Source organism: Elgaria multicarinata, chromosome 7, assembly GCF_023053635.1.
Source record: "Elgaria multicarinata webbii isolate HBS135686 ecotype San Diego chromosome 7, rElgMul1.1.pri, whole genome shotgun sequence".
Lineage (NCBI taxonomy): Eukaryota > Metazoa > Chordata > Lepidosauria > Squamata > Anguidae > Elgaria > Elgaria multicarinata.
Genome location: NC_086177.1, coordinates 70,645,755 through 70,664,385, shown reverse-complemented (window position 1 = coordinate 70,664,385; position 18,631 = coordinate 70,645,755). Strand labels below are relative to the sequence as shown.

Here is an 18,631-nt window from a genome sequence, read left to right as displayed (position 1 = left end):
GGAATCTGGCAATATTGTTTAAACAAAATTCTCCCTTACTGCAGTAAACTTTGTATATGTGTGGATCAAGTCACGCTGACATTTTAGTAGGCACTGATCTGCAACAGAAACCTTTAAAAATGCTGCTTTGCATAAGGGATTTAATGTGCAGTTTTAAAAAAGAAGAAAAAAGGACAGTGATCACTAATGCAGAGTTGGGGGAAAGAACTCCCACTTCTAGGATGGTGGGCCAAAGCCAAATGAAGCAGGAAAAATGGAGAGAGAAACACTCAGGTGCACAGAAAAATTGTTTATGAGGCCCAATGCATGTCAACAGCCTTTGGGGGTACTGGGAGACAAAATTATAGACAGCAACACTGTGCTTTCTGCAAGCTCTGTTTTCAAGACATGGTAGAAACTAGGACTTACAAGAAAGCACAGTAGTGATGCTGTGTCTACAATTTTCTCTTGCAAGTGCTCCCAAAAAATACCTTTGTCACAGTGTCTTCAGCTAGTTCCTCTCTCCTTTTTTCCTTCTGCATTTGGCTCTGAACAATCACCACAAAAGATAAAACATGCATAGTGGATCACCCAATCTAACTGATGGGCAATAGATTCAAGTCAGATCAAATATTTCTTCACCTAACTCACAATTCAGTAATAGAATGTGCTGCCACAAGACATGCCAATGGAAATTAGCTTAAATGGCTTTAAAAACAGGTTAGGCAAATTTATGGTGGATAAGTCTATCAGATGCTATTAGCCATGATAGCTAAATGGAACCTCCAGGATCAGAGATAACCTTTGAATTTAGTTGCTGGGGGCAAACAATGGGGGAGGAGAAGACGGTTGCCTTCGCACAAGACTGTTGTCTTCACATAAGAGAGCTGCCTCCTGTGATTCCAGGAAATCTCTTACTGGCCATTGTTGAAGTAGGATGCTAGATTAGATGGATATTTTTCTCTGATCCAGCAGGGCTCTTACATTCTTACAATCTAAAACTTCCTTTGGAGCAAGCCATATCAAACGAGGAGTCCTGTGCCATACTGACATAAGGAGTTGAATGTCCAGAAAGACAGAGCTCCTAGGCTGTACTTCAGGTTCCTTTTAAATGCAAGTTTACATTCCAGCACTCCAGATGCAAAGGCTGAAAGGGTCCCTATGGGGATTTCTCCACCTGTGCTTCTGCCTTAAATGTTCTTAAACAATACCAGCTTTGAAGAAGACAATTTCAAAAATGTAAAGTAACTAATTCTCGGTTGCAATCAACATGGTGTCTGCTGAGATGCGCTACACAACTGCTTTGTTTTTCCATACTTTCTCATATGAACGTTGTATCAGCAGGGATTTGAAAAACTGATATTTGCTGTGGAGCAGCTTATTATTATTTGCAGCCCTAACAAATTGCTATGGAATGTGTCAGATTAACTAAATGTCTGAGGAAATGCCATCTGGACCAAATGTTCAGAACATTCAGGTAATAGAGGCACCCAAATGCCCAAGGTACTGAACCCTGCTATTTGTCTCAGTGCATTACAATCCTTCACCACTGCCTTATCTAGTCTTAACAATATAAGTGTTCTGGGATAATGCCAGAGAGCTTATTCTGCAGTCATCTGTTTGAATCTCAGCTTTCTTATACTTGCTTCATATACTTCTCCATGTTTCAAGACATCCTCAATTCCGTTACGCACGGTGAAGAAAAGGAACTTGAATGTGCTTTGTCTATCAGTGTTATTTAATTCTGTGCTGACAAATTCTGTAGAGGTGCTGAAAGCGATGTCAATGCATCAGAGAAAACTCTAGCCACATTTTCTCTTTCTCTCTCTGCTCACCTGGAGTTTGTCCTTATCAACCACTGAAGAGTAGAAGCCGCCAAGCTTGGTATACAGTCCAACTATTGTGACTCAAGTTTCAGGAGAGATGTTAGGTGGGATTCAACCTGTGCACCACCACTAAGCTCTGGCCAAAGGAGAAAAGTATAGGATCACCAACCAGACCAACAAAGAAGAAATAGTACAAAGCAGGACTTATGTTAAAGCCAAACACCTATAAAAGTTTCCAGGACAGGCTTGTTCTCTCGTTGGAGCAACAAGGGGACACTGCATCTACTGCTTTATCTTACCACAGACCAACCATGCTTTGTGTCTACCTCACCTTCATTTCACTGCATCTAGTATTGCCTTTCTCAAGAAACTTGGTATTAGGAGTTAACAGGAGCTGTATCAAGGCCATGTTGCAAGCAGTGGAGTCCTATAGCCTGCAACTTTTAATGACAACTCAACCATTCAGGTAAATCTTCAGACAAAGGGAGCAAACTCAGAAAAGCGCAAAGCTAATCTTCCAAATAAAGAGGCTTATGATCTTGACGAGCTAAAAATGTGCAAAGAATGTCCAGCTGCACATCTGCAGTGTTTATCAACGCTTTACTGGAGTTCTAGATTTTGTGCTTCTCGGATAAACAAGACAGACTTAAATCTGGCATCCCATAAAACTGTGGATATGGTGTATCTAGCATCGGCTTTGCATTAAGGCATCATTAGGTATGCTAAAATTTTCACTAATGTCCTTGGTATTGTTTTAGCAGATCAGAACAAGGAAAACCAAAGGGAATGGGTTACATTTGCGAGCATCCAAACACTTTCCTGCTAGATAAAAAAAAAAATACTCAGCATGTTGGGCATTTTTTGGTTTATTTACAGTTTGTATTTCTAGTATTTTTCAGTTTAGCCTGACGATGCTGTTTAGAAAACTTAATATTTTTAAAACTGTTCCTTCTGTTGGCTAGATACAGTTTAGATCATACAAATTCTTGCCCATGGGAATTACATTATAGTAAAAAAAGAACAGTGTGAAAGAAAAAAAACATCAGAGATCTTGGGGTTGTGGTGGACAGCGCAATGAAAATGACTACCCAGTGTGCGGCTGCTTTAAAGAAGGCAAACTCCATGTTAAGCATTATTAGAAAAGGAATTATTGCCTTTATGCAGGTCTATGGTGTGACCACACTTACAATACTGTGTACAGTTCTGGTCACTGTGCCTTAAAAATGGTATTGTAGAGCTGGAAAAAGTGCAAAAAAAAAAGGCAACTAAAAGATCAAGGGGCTGGAGCATCTCCTCTATGAAGGAAGGCTACAACAGCTGGGATTGTTTAGCTTGGAAAAAATGAGGGTAACAAGAGATATGATAGATGTGTACAAAAGTATGCATGGTGTGGAGAATGTGGATAGGAAGACATTTTTCCCTCTCATAATACTAGAACCAGGGGTTATCCCATGAAGCAGATTAGTGAGAAATTCAATACCGCTAAAAGGAAGTACGTCTTCACACAGTGCATAGTTAAACTATGGAATTTACTACCACAAGATGTATAGTTGTGATGGCCACCAATTTGGATGGCTTTAAAAGTGGGAGGGGTGGATAAATTCTTGGAGGACCAGGCTATCAATGGCTACTAGTTCTGATGGCTAAGTGCAACCTCCAGTATCAAAAGCACTTAGCCTATATACATCAGTTGCTGGGGAACATGTGTGGGAGGGTGCTGTTGCACCTGTGTCCTACTTGTAGATTTCTAGTGGGCAGCTGACTGGCCACTGTGTGAACAGAATGCTGCACTAGATGGACCCTTGGCCTGATCAATCATGGCTTTTATTATGCTTTTATGAATCAAGAAAGACTTGGTTTGAATGATTGGTTCTTGATAAGGGACTTAGAGAAAGAGAGGAAAAGAAACATAGCCAGAGGTTGATACATGGTAAGATCTAGGGAGGTAGAAGTGGAAGGAGCAAAGGGACCAAGTATAAAATGTGCTTATATTGAACAGAGTCAGAAAAAATGTGATTTTAACAACTTTAGGAATGTATGAGGTTCAGAGAACTGTTCCTGGACATCTTGAAGAGAAAAGAAAAATAGGATTTTGAGATAGGGAAGATAAAATGATTATACTGAAAGAAGAAAGATTCATCTAGATTCATTCCCATTAGGTTTGAATATGGCCTTTTCTTGCAGTGTGTGCTTTCGGCTAACTCTTCTGCAAGCACAGCAATTCAGTTTGCCATTTAATTGGGCCAGTAGCAACTGTCGCTACCTGAAACCAGTATGGCAAACAGCACTGCAGTCCTCAACTTGTCATAATACTTACCCCTCTTGCTGCCCCTGCATTAACTGATTATTCCCCATCCCTACTGGGTTTGCTAATCAGCATACACTTCATAGCTGTTAAAGTGCACAGGTTGGTAAGTGCAGTGTGCAACTGTGTTGTAGAAAATGTTTCAGATGCAGGGGAGCATGGGGAATGTGAGAGCACAGGCTGGTCTGATCATGTCGGCCTTTCCTATAAGTGCAGCATGCCCTGCTGGGAAGAAGGCTGGGGATGAGCTCTGCAATCACTCTCTTCTATAGTCATCTCATTCCTACATGCTTCCCTGCAGACAGGAATCACGCTAACCTGGAATAGTTTTCTTATTGCTGGCTGCATTTGTGACAACTGTCTCGGTGATTTCTTTTACTATAAACTTTAAAGCTACTGGCCTTTCAAGAAAACATCAGATGCTGATTTATTATAAGAATCTCATGTCTTTTAATTTTTTGATAGGGTTAAATACCCATCCAATGTTTGTAAGTTTAGATTAATTCAGGTTAAGAAGTTTTTGCCTCTTTGGCTGCAGGAGTAAACACTAAATAAGGTGTAAAGTTCTTGCTCATATGCATATATAGTTTCATTGAATCAATGTTCTGCTATTGGGCGGTATAGAAATGCAATAAATAAATAAATAAAGGTGAATGGGCTAAACCAACAGCTGATGTTGAGGTAGAAGACATCAAGGGCTCAGAAAGAGATACTGACTTGATGTTTATTTTGTCACAACATTTGCTTAAGTAGACCTAATAAAAAAAGTTTCACCACATCTTTTGCTGTTCACATGATAAACTTTTTTTTTAATTAACAGGGGGCATATATGTATTTGAATATACCATTTTTGGAGTGTTCAAAGTACATGTAGTTCTTGGGCTAGTTTTGGATTTTATAACAAAGCAGGGAAAGAAGGAAGCACAAAACGGATTGTATTTTATCTGGTTGTTCATATAGTGCCTTCAGTGTACATATTACTATGTAAGGTCTTGTCTTGTAACCTCCCAGAGAGTTTCAGCCAATGGGCGGTATAGAAATGTAATAAATAAAGTACTATAAACATATCTGTTCCGACCCAAAGTTTCTAATAATGATGACTCTGGAAATAAACTACATACTCAAAATGTTTCGAATTTTGTATCTAAATTGAAGAGGGTTTTTTAAAGTGAAATATCTGACAAGGGACTTTTCAGGTACAAAACGTAATGTTCATATAATTTAGTGACTTGGTTAGCCAAATTATGCCTCAGAGACGAGCAAAAGACCTCAGCAGAAGAAAGGAGAAAGAGTCAAGGCATATATGCCCCTTGCGGGTGGCCCTCTGTGATTGCTGGATATGGGTATATGGAAGATCTATTCCACAGATTCAGGAGACTCTTTTTTCAGGGCCAGTGCTGGGGAATATATCCTGCTTGGGCACTTCACATAGGCATCTGATTGGCCACAGTGGAAACAGAATACTGGACTAGATAGTCCATTGGTCTGATCCAGCAGGACTCTTCTTAACTAGGGGTGTCCAGTGAGGATGAGCTTGTGTGAAACTTGTCTGGACAGCATAAGAAAGAATGCAGAGAGTGTCTGTCTCAACCAGTCGGTGGCAGAGTTTGCCCTCTCCTGTTGTGACAGTTGTGCAATCTGACTTTTTGGTCTCAATTGCTTTAGGCCACAGGCTGCCAAGGCAATTTTTTCTTAGGCCACTCACAGCAACCCAGAGAATACGACATTTGTTTGTTTGTTTGTTTGTTTCTGTTGTTTAGGCCTGGAACAGCAGTCATGGCTCCATGTGCTGTCCCTCCTCTTCTGTTCACATCTTGATTAATCTTTATTTCCGCTATTGGCACACTTGCCATAGCATTCTCAGAGGCACTTGGTTTATATGAAGAGTTTCATATGATAACAGTCTACATAATTTAGCTTCACACTTTTATTTTTTAACCCTACTTATTTGCCTCTTATTTTTCTTCATTTGATTATTTATCTCTTCTTAGTGTCAGCAGTGAGTTGGAGATTTTTATGAACAGCTTCTCCCAGCCACTTAATTTTCAACATAACTTTTCTCTCCCCACACCCATGCCCCCAAATATACACGTATGAACTAGTTCCCAAAATACTGCCACACTGTGACCAAGAAAGAGAACCCAGGATGGACCTGTTTAGATGAAGAGGCAGGGCTATGCTTGATTTTCAGTGGATGTGGCCCTAGATGTAGAGAGCAGGTTTAGTCATTTCAGTGGTATCTTTGTGTTATCTCCTTTAGTTTATCCCCTACAAGTGAATGGTTGCCATTTGCCCTACTGGGGGAGAAAGTAAAATGCTGCACTTGGAGAATGTTGTGGAGTAAGCAAAATCTCCTCTCCATTGTTGACACTGGGTGGCCCAGCCTTCATTCTGTTGCAAAGTTGCATATTAGTATTAAAGATTATTTTTAAAATCATTTGTATCATGGTTGGTCCTCTAATTTAGATCTCCCCTTATTTTTTCAGATACATAAAGCTTCAAAAAGACTGTCCCTACAACAGGAGGACCAGCCTAAACCATACTCTACACAATGGGAGCAGATGTTTGTTATAGACTTTTAATGACGTAATTAACCAAGCAGTTCAGAAACTTTGTGGGGAGCGGGCGGGGGAGAAACACTAAAAGGCGTTTCACAAGTGATGCTATCAGAGCATTCCATCTGGAATGCATTTCTCGTAAATGTCATTAATATGGTATAGGAAGCAATAGCAGACCTTTTCAAAATAAATACATATGCCTTGTAGATATTCATTCATTTTATAGATGCAGGAAATGCAAAAAAATTGTATCACTTGTGAAACTGCCTAAAAACTGAAAATGTGTAGCACTCAGTGGACATTTTAGTATACCTTTAGCCTATATTAGAATCCCAATAAACCTTTTTGTCTTTTTGTAGCATTTAGTATACAACATATTTTTATTTTTCCCCACATTAGTGACCAAGTCGTTCGTTATATCTGAATTTTATGTGTGCTGTTCACATAATTGTTAATATGCTATTTATAATGTAGCAATAAATGATTTGAGATCTTAATATATATATATGGATACATTGAAATTTGGAAGTAATCCGAATTAGCAAAGTTTTAAAATGTGATCAGAATAACATTTTAGTATATTTGCATTATGGAAAACACTAGTAAAATAGCTGTGAATGTTTGACTTAGACTTATACATACTGGTTTTGTATGTAATTATTTCCTCTGAACTTCAGCTCACTTTAAGCAATGAGCAGATATAAAGCAAATACCTTAATCATGGTGGTAAACCATCAAGGTTACTCCAATATTTTTTTCATTTTTTTCCTGTTCTCATTGGCTCTTCTCATGATGAACGTTTTATATTAGAACACTTGATACTAAAGCAAACACTAAATAATTCCATAGCAATCTGGATGTGTTTAGATTGGAAAGTAGCTGTATATCTGATATCTCTATGGGTTTAATGACTTTTTTTTTCATTTTGCCCTTGGGCCTGATGGCATCTCAGCTGCAGTATGCAGTCAATAGGTTATTGCAGTTATATCTGCATAAATACAATCTGCAATCACTTACTCAGTAGTAAACCCTCTGAAATAAATAGGATTACTCCAGAGGCAATGATTTTAGGGTTGCAGTAATTATCTGATAAGTCAGAATTTGACTGATTGATCTTAACACACATGCTTTACCAAAAATGCTATTATAAATATTAATCAGTATTTATTAATAAAATCCTTATTTTACTCACAAATGAAGGTGAACTTTAACAATGATGGTGTGTTAGGTAACTGTTGAATGGTGCTGTTCCATAATCTTAGATCCACATTACTTTAATTATTTTATCCATTATTGTTATTTTGGCTCAGGAATAGTCTGCATGATTATGTGATTACTTAGTGAAATGAAAAGGCAATTTCAGTTTAAACTGAAGGTAACACTTAAGTACCATTGAAGTCAATGGGAATTCACTAGCCCCGTTGTAGAATATGTGGCCTGTAAACTGTAGCCAGTGCTTGAATTTACTAGATTTTTTTTTAAAAAAAAATAGCAACCTTAAAGAGAAATACATTGTGTGCTATGTATTTTTCTTATGTTGGAATCTAAAGATATTGAGAGGTCTTTGTAGAGTGAATGTGAATGTAGTGTTATCTCCTAGATTTCTGTGGGCATGTTTCCTTCACACGTGGGTGCTGCACCTATGCATGGAGGGATTCTCATAAGTCAAATAAGAGCCCTGATTTCCCCCTTCCCACACTGTGTGCATGGGCAGGCATTGCAGTAGGCCGTTACGGGGAATGGGAGGCCTGTGTAGGAAAGATTATGCCATATGAATTGTCAGGGAGCAAAGTGATATTCTTCACGGAGAGGAAAAAATGCGTACTTCTGAGAGACAAAGCAATACTTTTTTTACAAAGCCATATTTTTAAGGACATTGGTTTAAAATAAAATCGTGTTTGGCTAAACAAATTTCATTTTTGTACAATGACAATATATTTTTAAAATGTTGGAATAAGAGGATTATTATGCTGTGATTAAATTTTTAAATACTTATAATTATACGATTTTCATGTTTACACGAGTGTGCCATGGGGGGCAAGGTGAAGGGGAATTTTAAAAGATGTATAGTTTCTTCTGTGTTAATGTTTGCTGCAATAAAGTACAGAAGAACATTTTCACTAGTGGAGTCATTATTTTCTGTGTCTTCTTTACCTTGAATTATTAGTCATATGGAACACGGGTGGTTGAAGCTAGCTTATGATGCATTCATGTGATCTCTTTTTCTGTGCTCACTTTCAATCAGTTATATTTTTAGAGGTATTATTCTGAAGTATTTACCGGTTATATGATCTGATCTGAAGAACTCTAGCACTATCAAACAAACAGCTGCAGGCAAGATCCTCCTTGGTGTGGGTTCAAAATGTATGCAGTAAAGCAACATCCTGAGCTACCCAAGACTTTGACTGGGGCCATAGCTAGACCTAAGGTTTATCCCTGGATCGTGCAGGGGTCAAACCTGTTCATCTAGGTGACACACAGGGGATCCAGTGCTCAAGCAGGGGCGAACCCTGGATGATCCCAGGATAAACCTTAGGTCTAGCTGTGGCCTGGGTTCGCATATTATACTAACCCGTGGTATGTGTTGTTGTATTCTGGGTTGTCATGATGTATGAATGTGGCCACACTAGCAAACCATGGTTTATTAACCACAAACTACTCAGAAAGAGAATCTGTGGTTTGTTGTTGGGTTGTCAACTCTGGATTGTTTAAACCATGGGTTGTTGTAACATGCAAATCCAGAACCTTGAGTTGTTTCACCAGGCTACAGACGCAGTAGGCAACGACCAGTAAAAATCACCAGCCAGTCTATATGCCTGTACTCATTCAGAAGATAAAACCTGTGCTAAGCAAACCTAATTATGCTGGGGTTAAATAAAAGCTTGATGCAAAATGGTTTGATGAATGTAGGAGAAGGAAGCAAGTACTAAACAATTTAGCAAGAGCTGTAAAACAAAAGGGTAATGACATTATGATGCACAAAATGGTGCAACAATGAGGAAAATACAAACAACTGTTAAAGAAGAAGAAAAATGCATCACATCAAATAACTTTGGTATGAGTTGGAGTAGGTTGCTGTTTGGAATGACTCTCTTCAATTTTGCTCTTTAGTAGCACACAAATCCAAGCAATTGAAATTTGGGGTTGATGCTCACATCTTAGTTGATAAATAGGGAGTCTTCTTCACTCAGGCCTTCAATTTGAAATTATTTGTGAAGTTTATCCCTATATTAGATTTCCAGAATTGAATGAAACTGAGCTATGGCCAGTGGTGACACCTTTAGAGGTTTAAACTCTGATTAATGTATTGAAGAGTAACAAAGCTCCAGGGGAAGACATGTTATAACCAGAATTGTTTCTTGACAACACGAATTGCTGGCTCCTGCTAAGTTTTTCTCTTATATAAATATAAATGGTAAGCTTCATTAAGCTTGGGAGACAAATAAACATACCAATTTAATTTTTGGAATAGTAAGTCTCACCGATAGGCAGTTTACATGGGTAGCGAATTGTGAACAGCAAACATTAGCTTTCAATTTAATACCCAAGATTCTCAATAAATGGATCCTAGATCGAATTTGGAGACATATAAAGAATAAAGTGGGGTGCGTTTTTTATTCCCAAAAAGACCTAGAGGCAATTCAGAAATCATAATTTTCCCCACAATTGCATTTTCTAAAATTAACTCATGGATTTGAGAGTTATCTACATGAGATATCAGTTGCTTCATTTATAGAAAGACATTTCAAGCACTGTGTTTCCAACCTATGCCTTTGTAATATTTAGAGAGACATTATTGTAAAACACCTGTAGAACAAAGGTTTTTGTATTTTGGTGCTCAAATTGAAGGGGCCATCTATCATTATTTATTATATTGTCCTTTGTATTCTGAACCTAGTACAAAGTTTATTTTGAATCTGTTCTGGATATATGTGACAGTGATGATCAAGTTAAAGTTATATATTTGCTCTCTTATGCTGACAAATTTGTGGTAGATAGAGTTGTGAAATTTGCAGTGGGTGCCCAAAAGTTGAGAAGGTCAATATGGTGAACTGTAATGATGAAATTTAACATGAAAGTTTTAATATATCAGTACTTTCTAACTTTTATATATTTATAGGCATCCCTTAATGGAGAGTTTTAATAGTGTTGCTTTTATTATTTTAATCCTTTGTATTTAAACTAACTTTTATACTTTTATGGGCATCTCTTAATGTAAAGTTTTGTTAATGTCTTTTTACTATTTTAATTCTTTGTACTACAGAGTTTGTATATGTGTATTATCTATTTTTGTTCTATGCATTTGTGGTTGATATGACTGATGGTTGAAACAACAAATAAAAAATAAACTAGTGCTAGAAAGGCATTGGGATATAGGGAGGGAGTGGGTAAAGAGAAGGGAAACAAACAACCCAGGAATTAAGAAAACAAACCATGGTTTGTTTGATTGTCTGCGAGACAGACCTTAGGTAGGGCAACACACCATGAGTTAAATGGGTTAGTGTTATATGTGCGAACCAGACTATTGTTTCAGTACAGCAGCTCAGGTTATGCTATTATACCAACAACAGCTCACACCGTTAGACGTGCTTATGCGTCTCTTATACTTGGGTATTAGGGGTTTTTTTAAAAAAAAAAATGCCTGGATGATGAGACAAAACTTTTTTTTTACATATTCCAGCTCAAGGTGAAAAGGAAACCCAGCAGAAAGAAAAAAGTAAGTTATTGAAGAAGGGTGTCACACATACATCTAAATTATTACATCAGTCCAAGGGATGGCTAATGCTGGGACAGAGAAAGCATGCAGTTGTCCTGTTGCACAAGTTCTGGGCCTATATGTTATAGGGCTAAAGTAGAACTGACATGGGATATCTGTAATATCTTCGAACATTCATTTCCATGTATGGTACTCTGGGGGTTGTGTCTTGGGTGGAGCAGTGGAATAAAGATGTGTTTATAAACAAATAGCAAAAATCCTTTCTCTGGCTAAAAACAGCTGTGAGATCCCAATTTGATATAATCGTATTGTACCTGTCTTTTCCTTTTCCTTCTGTGGCTAGTGGCAACTTTGGCAAGATTACTTAAGTCTGGAAAATGACATCGGGGAAGAGGTTAAGTCCCAGAAAAGGACCTGGAGGAGAAGGCTATCAATGGTTCCTAGTCCTGATAGCTATGTGCTGCCTCCAATGGTAGAGGCAGTAAGCCTATGTGCACCAGATGCTGGGGAACATGGGTGGAAGGGTGCTGTTGAACACAGGTCCTGCTTGTAGGTTTAGTGGGCAGCTGGTCAGCCACTGTGTGAACAGAATGCTGGACTAGATGTACCCTTGGTCTGATCCAGTATGACTCTTTTGATGTTCTTATGACTATTGAAGACAATCTTCGCATCCAGGCAATTATACATGGGAAGAGGCCATCCTCCAGGTAACCTGGCCTGAAGCCGTTTAAAATAATTTCCAATTGTTGTGTGGTGCAGAGTGGTGAGCGGCAGTTACTGCAGCCGAAACTCTCCCCACGGCCTGAGTTCGATCCCAGCGGAAGCTGGTTCTCAGGCAGCCGGCTCAGGTCGGCTCAGCCTTCCTTCCTTCCGAGGTTGGTAAAATGAGTACCCAGCTAGCTGGGGGAAAGGTAACTGCGACTGGGGAAGGCAATGGCAAACCACCCCGCTACAAAGTCTGCCAAGAAAACGTCAGCGAAAGCAGGCGTCCCTCTAGGAGTCAGCAATGACTCAAGTGCTTGCACGAGAGGTTCCTTTCCTTTCCTTATTAATACTATTATTTCTCATTGTAGCACATTCCATATGCAAATGTGCTTTACAATATTGAGCTAATTCACCTTCATCAGGCTGTTAGCCAGTTAAAGAAATTTCAGTTAATTAATCATACAAGTTGTAATGATTATTTATTATTTATTTATTGCACTTATATACCGCTCCCATAGCTAGGGCTCTCTGGGCGGTTTATTTGTTATCCCGCTTTTCAGGCAAATATTCAAGTGGCTCGCAGGAATAAAAGAGAGGGAGGGAGAGAGATGTACAAATTAAACATCATGTTTATAAATTAAAAAGACAAAATGCACAGAAGTCAGGGAATGGAGAGAAAAGGTAGAGGAGAGAGAACTGTTTGATAATGCCAGACAAATGGCCTCTTCTCAGCTTGGTCACCACCACACAGCATTTAGGCCATTGGTGCCCGTTTTAAAAAGCCAAATTGCTGAATGTTGGTAATTAGGGAGGGTTCACCTTCGTCATAAATTATTGTGCATCTATAACACATCTTTTTCAACGTTTCTTTTTAATCTTTTTCTAGCTAAGAAGAAGAAACCGAAATTGCTCAATAAATTTGATAAAGGCATTAAAGCTGAGCTGGATGCTGCAGAAAAGCTGCGTAAAAAGGTAAGCCAGAAATTCAGCTGTGCTCAAGTTTATGATCACTGGAGACTGCAGGAAGATCAAGCACCCAAATCTGGCCATACAAAGTCTCAGAGGATAGTGCTGATTTAGCACAAACTGTTGTAATCCTATCTCTTGGTAATGGTGGCCAATGCCAACATTGTAGAGTGGGGGGTGAACAATGACAGCAATTTCTGAACTACAGACAAAAAGTGGCAGATATTCACCAATGTTTCATATGTACCTACAAACACCCAAATATATTTTAATTGATCACAGTGGCTTTAGGCAAGTGACTACAAAGATGTCTGAGTATGAAAAATAAATGACATAACATTATTATTATTATTATTATTATTATTATTATTATTATTATTATTATATGTTTTTATATCCTGCCTTTTGTCCAATGCTCGGCCTCAATTTAAAACATACATTTAAAACCTATAAATAGAAATATACAAAGTTAAACTATATTAAATATATTCCAATATTAAAACGTTTAAACATTTTAAATGACAGTTTTAAAAGTCCTTGGCACAGAGGTCCCAATTATTTGCCAAGGGCCTGCTGGAACAAAAAAGTCTTTGCCTGCCTCCTAAAGCACATCAAGGAGGGAGCCAGTCTAGCTTCCCTGGGAAGAGAGTTCCAGAGCACTGGAGCAGCCACCGAGAAGGCCCTCTCCCGCGTTTCCACCAGGCGTGCCTGTGAAGGTGGTGGGACTGAGAGAAGGGCTTCCCCTGAAGATTACTTAAAGCACAGGCAGGCTTGTAAGGGAGAATATGATCTTTCAGATAACCTGGACCCAAGCTGTATAGGGCTTTACAGGTCATAACCAGAACTTTGAATTGGGCCCAGAAACAAACTGGAAGCCAGTGGAGCTATTTTAACAGGGGAGTTGTGTGCTCCCTGTAACCAGCCCTGGTCAACTCTCTGGCTGTAGTTATTTGAACCAGCTGAAGTTTCTGAACACTCTTCAAAGGCAGCCCCACGTAGAGCGTGTTACAGTAATCCAATTGGGATGTAACTAAAGCATGTGTCACCATGGCCAGGTCTGACATCTCTAGGAACGGGTGCAGCTGGTGCAGTAGCATTAACTATGCAAATACACTCCTGGCTACTGCTGAAAATTGGGGATTCAGGCTCAGGGCTGAATCCAGAAGTACACCCAAGCTGTGGACCTGTGCCTTCAGGGGGAGTGTAACGCCATCCAGCACAAGCTGAATTCCTATTCCCTGATCTGCCTTTTGACTGACCAGGAGCACTTCTGTTTTGTCTGGATTAAGCTTCAATTTGTTTGCCCTCATCCAGTCCATTACTGCTGACAAACACCGGTTTAGCACAGAAACAGCTTCCTTAGAATTGGGTGGAAACGAGTAGTAGAGTTGGGTGTCATCAGCATACTGGTGGCAACGCACTCCAAAACTCCATACAACCACTCCCAACTGTTTCATGTATATGTTGAATAGCATGGGGGACAAAACCAAACCCTGAGGGAGTCGAGCAGGAGTCCCCCAGCACCACCTTCTGGGTCCGCCACTCCCAGAAGGAATGGAGCCAGGTCCCATTCCAGCAAGGTGGCCAAAAACAATACCATAAAGTGTTAAACCATATATCCTATCCAGCTTAATTGTGGAGGGAAGCCTGCACTGATATACAGTGCATTCATAAGTGTTGGCAGCCTTTGCGTGTGTGTGTGTGTGTGTGTGTGTGTGTGTGTGTGTGTGTATTTATCATGTTTCACATATTCATGCTACTTCTCGACTAATTCTCTGAAGGACATCACAGCTGTAAAATAGTAAAAAAGAAGGTACCTAAACACTTCCTTTTGATGCCTTGCATGTTGTTAAATACAATGGTAGTAACCATTTCTTCAGGAAAGTGAGGCTCTGTGAGAAATCATACTTGGCCAAGACTCAAATTAGTCATGACTAACCTAAATCCCATGGGTGCTCTCTAAGTAGGACTTATATTAGATTTTACCCAGGGAGAGTGGGCATTGGCAAAAAAATATGCAAACGAGATTTCAATACGACAGGAGAGCAGGTTTTAAAAATAGCCGTCATCAGCCACTGCAATGTCAGCAGTTGACAGTCAGCCAGTATGAACATACCCAGTGCCACATTTCTAATCAGTAACAGCTGGCTCTTGCCCTCATTTTGCTTGCCATAGCTTCAATATCCCTGATACACACAGCTCACTTGTGGGGCTGGTCTTTGTGAGTGGCCTGAGGGAATAAAATGTGCACCTGATTTTGGTCAATAGCCAAGCTGAAAGAGGATTTGGGGTTGTGCTCTCTGGCTACAAGTGACATGTGTTAATTTATTAGTATAGTAGTTAAATATTAAATGTTCAAGGAAATATTTTTTTCCTAATCTGTTTTAATAGCATATCCGGGACTATTCCAGTTGTACCCTGGATGTTCAGTTGAAACCTTTTCATATCAGAAAGGATTATGGAATTTTAATTCCTTTTTTGGGGGGTGGGGTGGGGGGACACTCGGTTCCATGATCTGTATCCCTTTTATATGTGACAAAAAGAGGGGGAAAGCACCATGATAGAGAAATGGAAAGTGAGACAAGCTCTGGTGCTAATAAAACAATATTTTCTTTAATAAATTCTTCTTTAATTAACTCGACATGTTTCAGATAAAATCCTTCTTCAGGAGCTGAAGGAAAACACGAGTTATTAAAATACATAGCAATGACTAAAAAGCCTTCAGCTTTTTCTGTTGGGTGTCCTCACTATGAGTGATTTTGAGAGTGCAGTTCTCATCGAGGATGCCTGAAAGAAAAAGCGCTCTCTCTTATTATTATTATTATTTATTTATATAGCACCATCAACATACATGGTGCTGTACAGAGTAAAACAGTAAATAGCAAGACCCTGCCACATAGGCTTACCATCTAATAATGTATTTGTTAACATATATATTTTTATGAAACTATACACAGGGCTGGGCAGAGGGGGGAGCAGTGGGGCCAGTTGGCATGGGCCTATGATTTTGAGGGGGGCTACTCTTAGTCCCTTGGGCAAAGTTGCTTGATTTTTATATACATCTTGAATAAAAGTGCTTGCCATTATCTTTTTTATAAATTGTTCTCGTTCATATGTATTTAGGACTGATTAAAAAATACTTAATGAGCAGTTTGAAATGGGGCCTACATTTCCTATCTGGCCCGGGCCTATTACCAGCTTTGCCTGATCCTGACTATACATTTTTTGGTGTTTGTTCCACAACGTCATAGATGAGGGGTGGGCAACTTGTGGCCCTTCAGGCGGTTTGGCCTACATCTTGCCTCAGCCGTAGTCAGCATAGCCAAAGATGGGGGATGATGGGAGTTGTAGGCAAAAAACATCTAGAGGGCTACAAGTTGCTTTCCCCATACTTTCTGTATGTCTACTCCCTTTCCCACAAATGTTTGTAGTCAATGACATGGGGGACTTGTTCAATAATGACTTCTCAGAATTTTTACTGGATACTTAAATAATAATGGATGCTAATAATTTCCCTAGTCATTATGCATTGCAAATAATAACGTCTACATTTCAGGGGAAAGCAGAAGAAGCTTTGAAGGCATTTGAAACATTAGTAAGCAAGTATCCCCAAAGTCCACGGGCAAGATATGGAAAAGCCCAGGTAAAAAGTGTAAAAGCCATGAATTGGAGGTTAAATGGTCTAATTTTGTATGTCACTATTTACGATACATAGTTAAGATTTATTCTAGGTTACAGATACAATTCTAAAGAATTGGCATCCTGGAGAACAGCCCCTGATTTCAAAACCATTAAGGGCGCAATCGTATTTTCCCATTCTGCATTTTAGCTAGGCAGCCGTTTTCACTTGTCTAGCAGAGGCTTTGCGGAACGGGATGGAGGGAGGCTGGAGACGGCTGGGGATAGCTCGTATGCTCATGTTCGCAGTCTCCTCCCTTCCCTGCCCACCAACACGCCCCCTTTCAACTCGCTACGAGGTCGTGTTTGTGAGCTCATACAGGGAGCCGGTGCGTTTTTCTCCATACCAGCAGCAGGGGAGGGGTGGAGAACTCGGTCTCCTGGGTCCAAGGTCTCCTGGGTCCAAGCCCGGTCTCCAGCCTCAGAACCAGGAATCCAAAATATCCTATGTCTCCCATTCTAGAGGCTATAGGATTGCTCCCTAAGTGAATTTAATTTTTTATAAAATACCGAAACAATGAAAGCCTATCCCGCAGGATATATTCGGGGGCTATTTTACTTGTCCCAGGGAATGGTCTTAAACATACATTGTGACACATCTTTGCTGTAGCTAAACAGGTTTGAGTCTGGTGAGTGAATGGATGGAAGACCACCTGAAAACCTAGTCTATGAGTTCCATGTTGGAATACAAGCAGGTTATAAATGTAATAACCCTAACTTTGCTGGGAGGAGGGTTAGGTATGAAACTCCTGCAGTAAGTGAATGTGTATTTCTATGTTTGGGTTGAAAGGTTCTCCAGATCATTTTGTCTTTTTTGTTGTTGTTCTGTGTCAGCTTAAAGTAATTTGGATATATTTGAAGCCTACATTTTCTCCATTTATTCACAATGGATTAGATCTAGAGCAGAGTTCCAGTCATTGTGGAGGAAGGGGTGGGAAGGCCATTTTCACTGATTCCTCCCCACAAAACCCTCTGTGCCTCCTGAAAAGCTGCTCCAAAGGGTTAGGGGCCCAGGACAGACACATGAGAGATGGGGGGAGTGAAGAAAGAAGGAGGAATTGGGGAAGATTTCCTGCCCATCTTCTTCCTCCAGCAAGGAACCTCTACTGGATCCCAGTGCCTTCCATTAGTAGAGAAACAAAGCCCTATGAAGAGAGACTGAAAGAACTGGGCATGCTTAGCCTGAAGAAGAGAAGATTGAGGGGAGACATGATAGCACTCTTCAAATACTTAAAAGGTTGTCACACAGAGGAGGGCCAGGATCTCTTCTCGATCCTCCCAGAGTGCAGGACATGGAATAACGGGCTCAAGTTAAAGGAAGCCAGATTCCAGCTGGACATCAGGAAAAACTTCCTGACTGTTAGAGCAGTACGACAATGGAATCAGTTACCTAGGGAGGTTGTGGCCTCTCCCACACTAGAGGCCTTCGAGAGGCAGCTGGACAACCATCTGTCGGGGATGCTTTAGGGTGGATTCCTGCATTGAGCAGGGGGTTGGACTCGATGGCCTTGTAGGCCCCTTCCAACTCTGCTATTCTATGATTCTATGATTCTAGAGCAGCCAAACCAAAACTGGCCCAATGGTTTACCTTTAGGCATCAGAAGGCAGAAATTGGACTGCTAATTTCCAGATGATTGAAGGTATTTGAGATACCATGTTTCCTTTTATGGCACATTCACATGACCATTTGTGCCTTTTACAGTAATAATTTTTAGTCAACCTCTGCTGAGCTGATTATATACAGACCAGTCATCACCATATTCTGATCTGGGCCTGGAATGATTTCTAACTTTGATTGCATGTTTTTTGAGTGGATGGGACTGAAGGCCAAACACCTAGAAAGAATCTGCTCAGAAAGTGGGCACAAATAAAAATAGGCAAGGAACTGACTAAAAAA

At 39.8% G+C, this 18,631-nt stretch overlaps 1 protein-coding gene across 3 annotated transcripts in view; it reads left to right on the top strand.

Annotated features, from left to right (window-relative positions):
• The window catches only part of ASPH (aspartate beta-hydroxylase), a 134,838-nt gene that overhangs the window by 72,262 nt on the left and 43,945 nt on the right, over nt 1-18,631 (top strand). For all 3 annotated transcript variants that reach the window (XM_063130776.1, XM_063130775.1, XM_063130777.1), the window contains 3 exons: nt 11,350-11,385; nt 12,977-13,062; nt 16,613-16,699. In XM_063130776.1, coding sequence (XP_062986846.1) covers nt 11,350-11,385; nt 12,977-13,062; nt 16,613-16,699 — 209 coding nt within the window. The remainder of the gene's footprint in view (nt 1-11,349; nt 11,386-12,976; nt 13,063-16,612; nt 16,700-18,631) is intronic.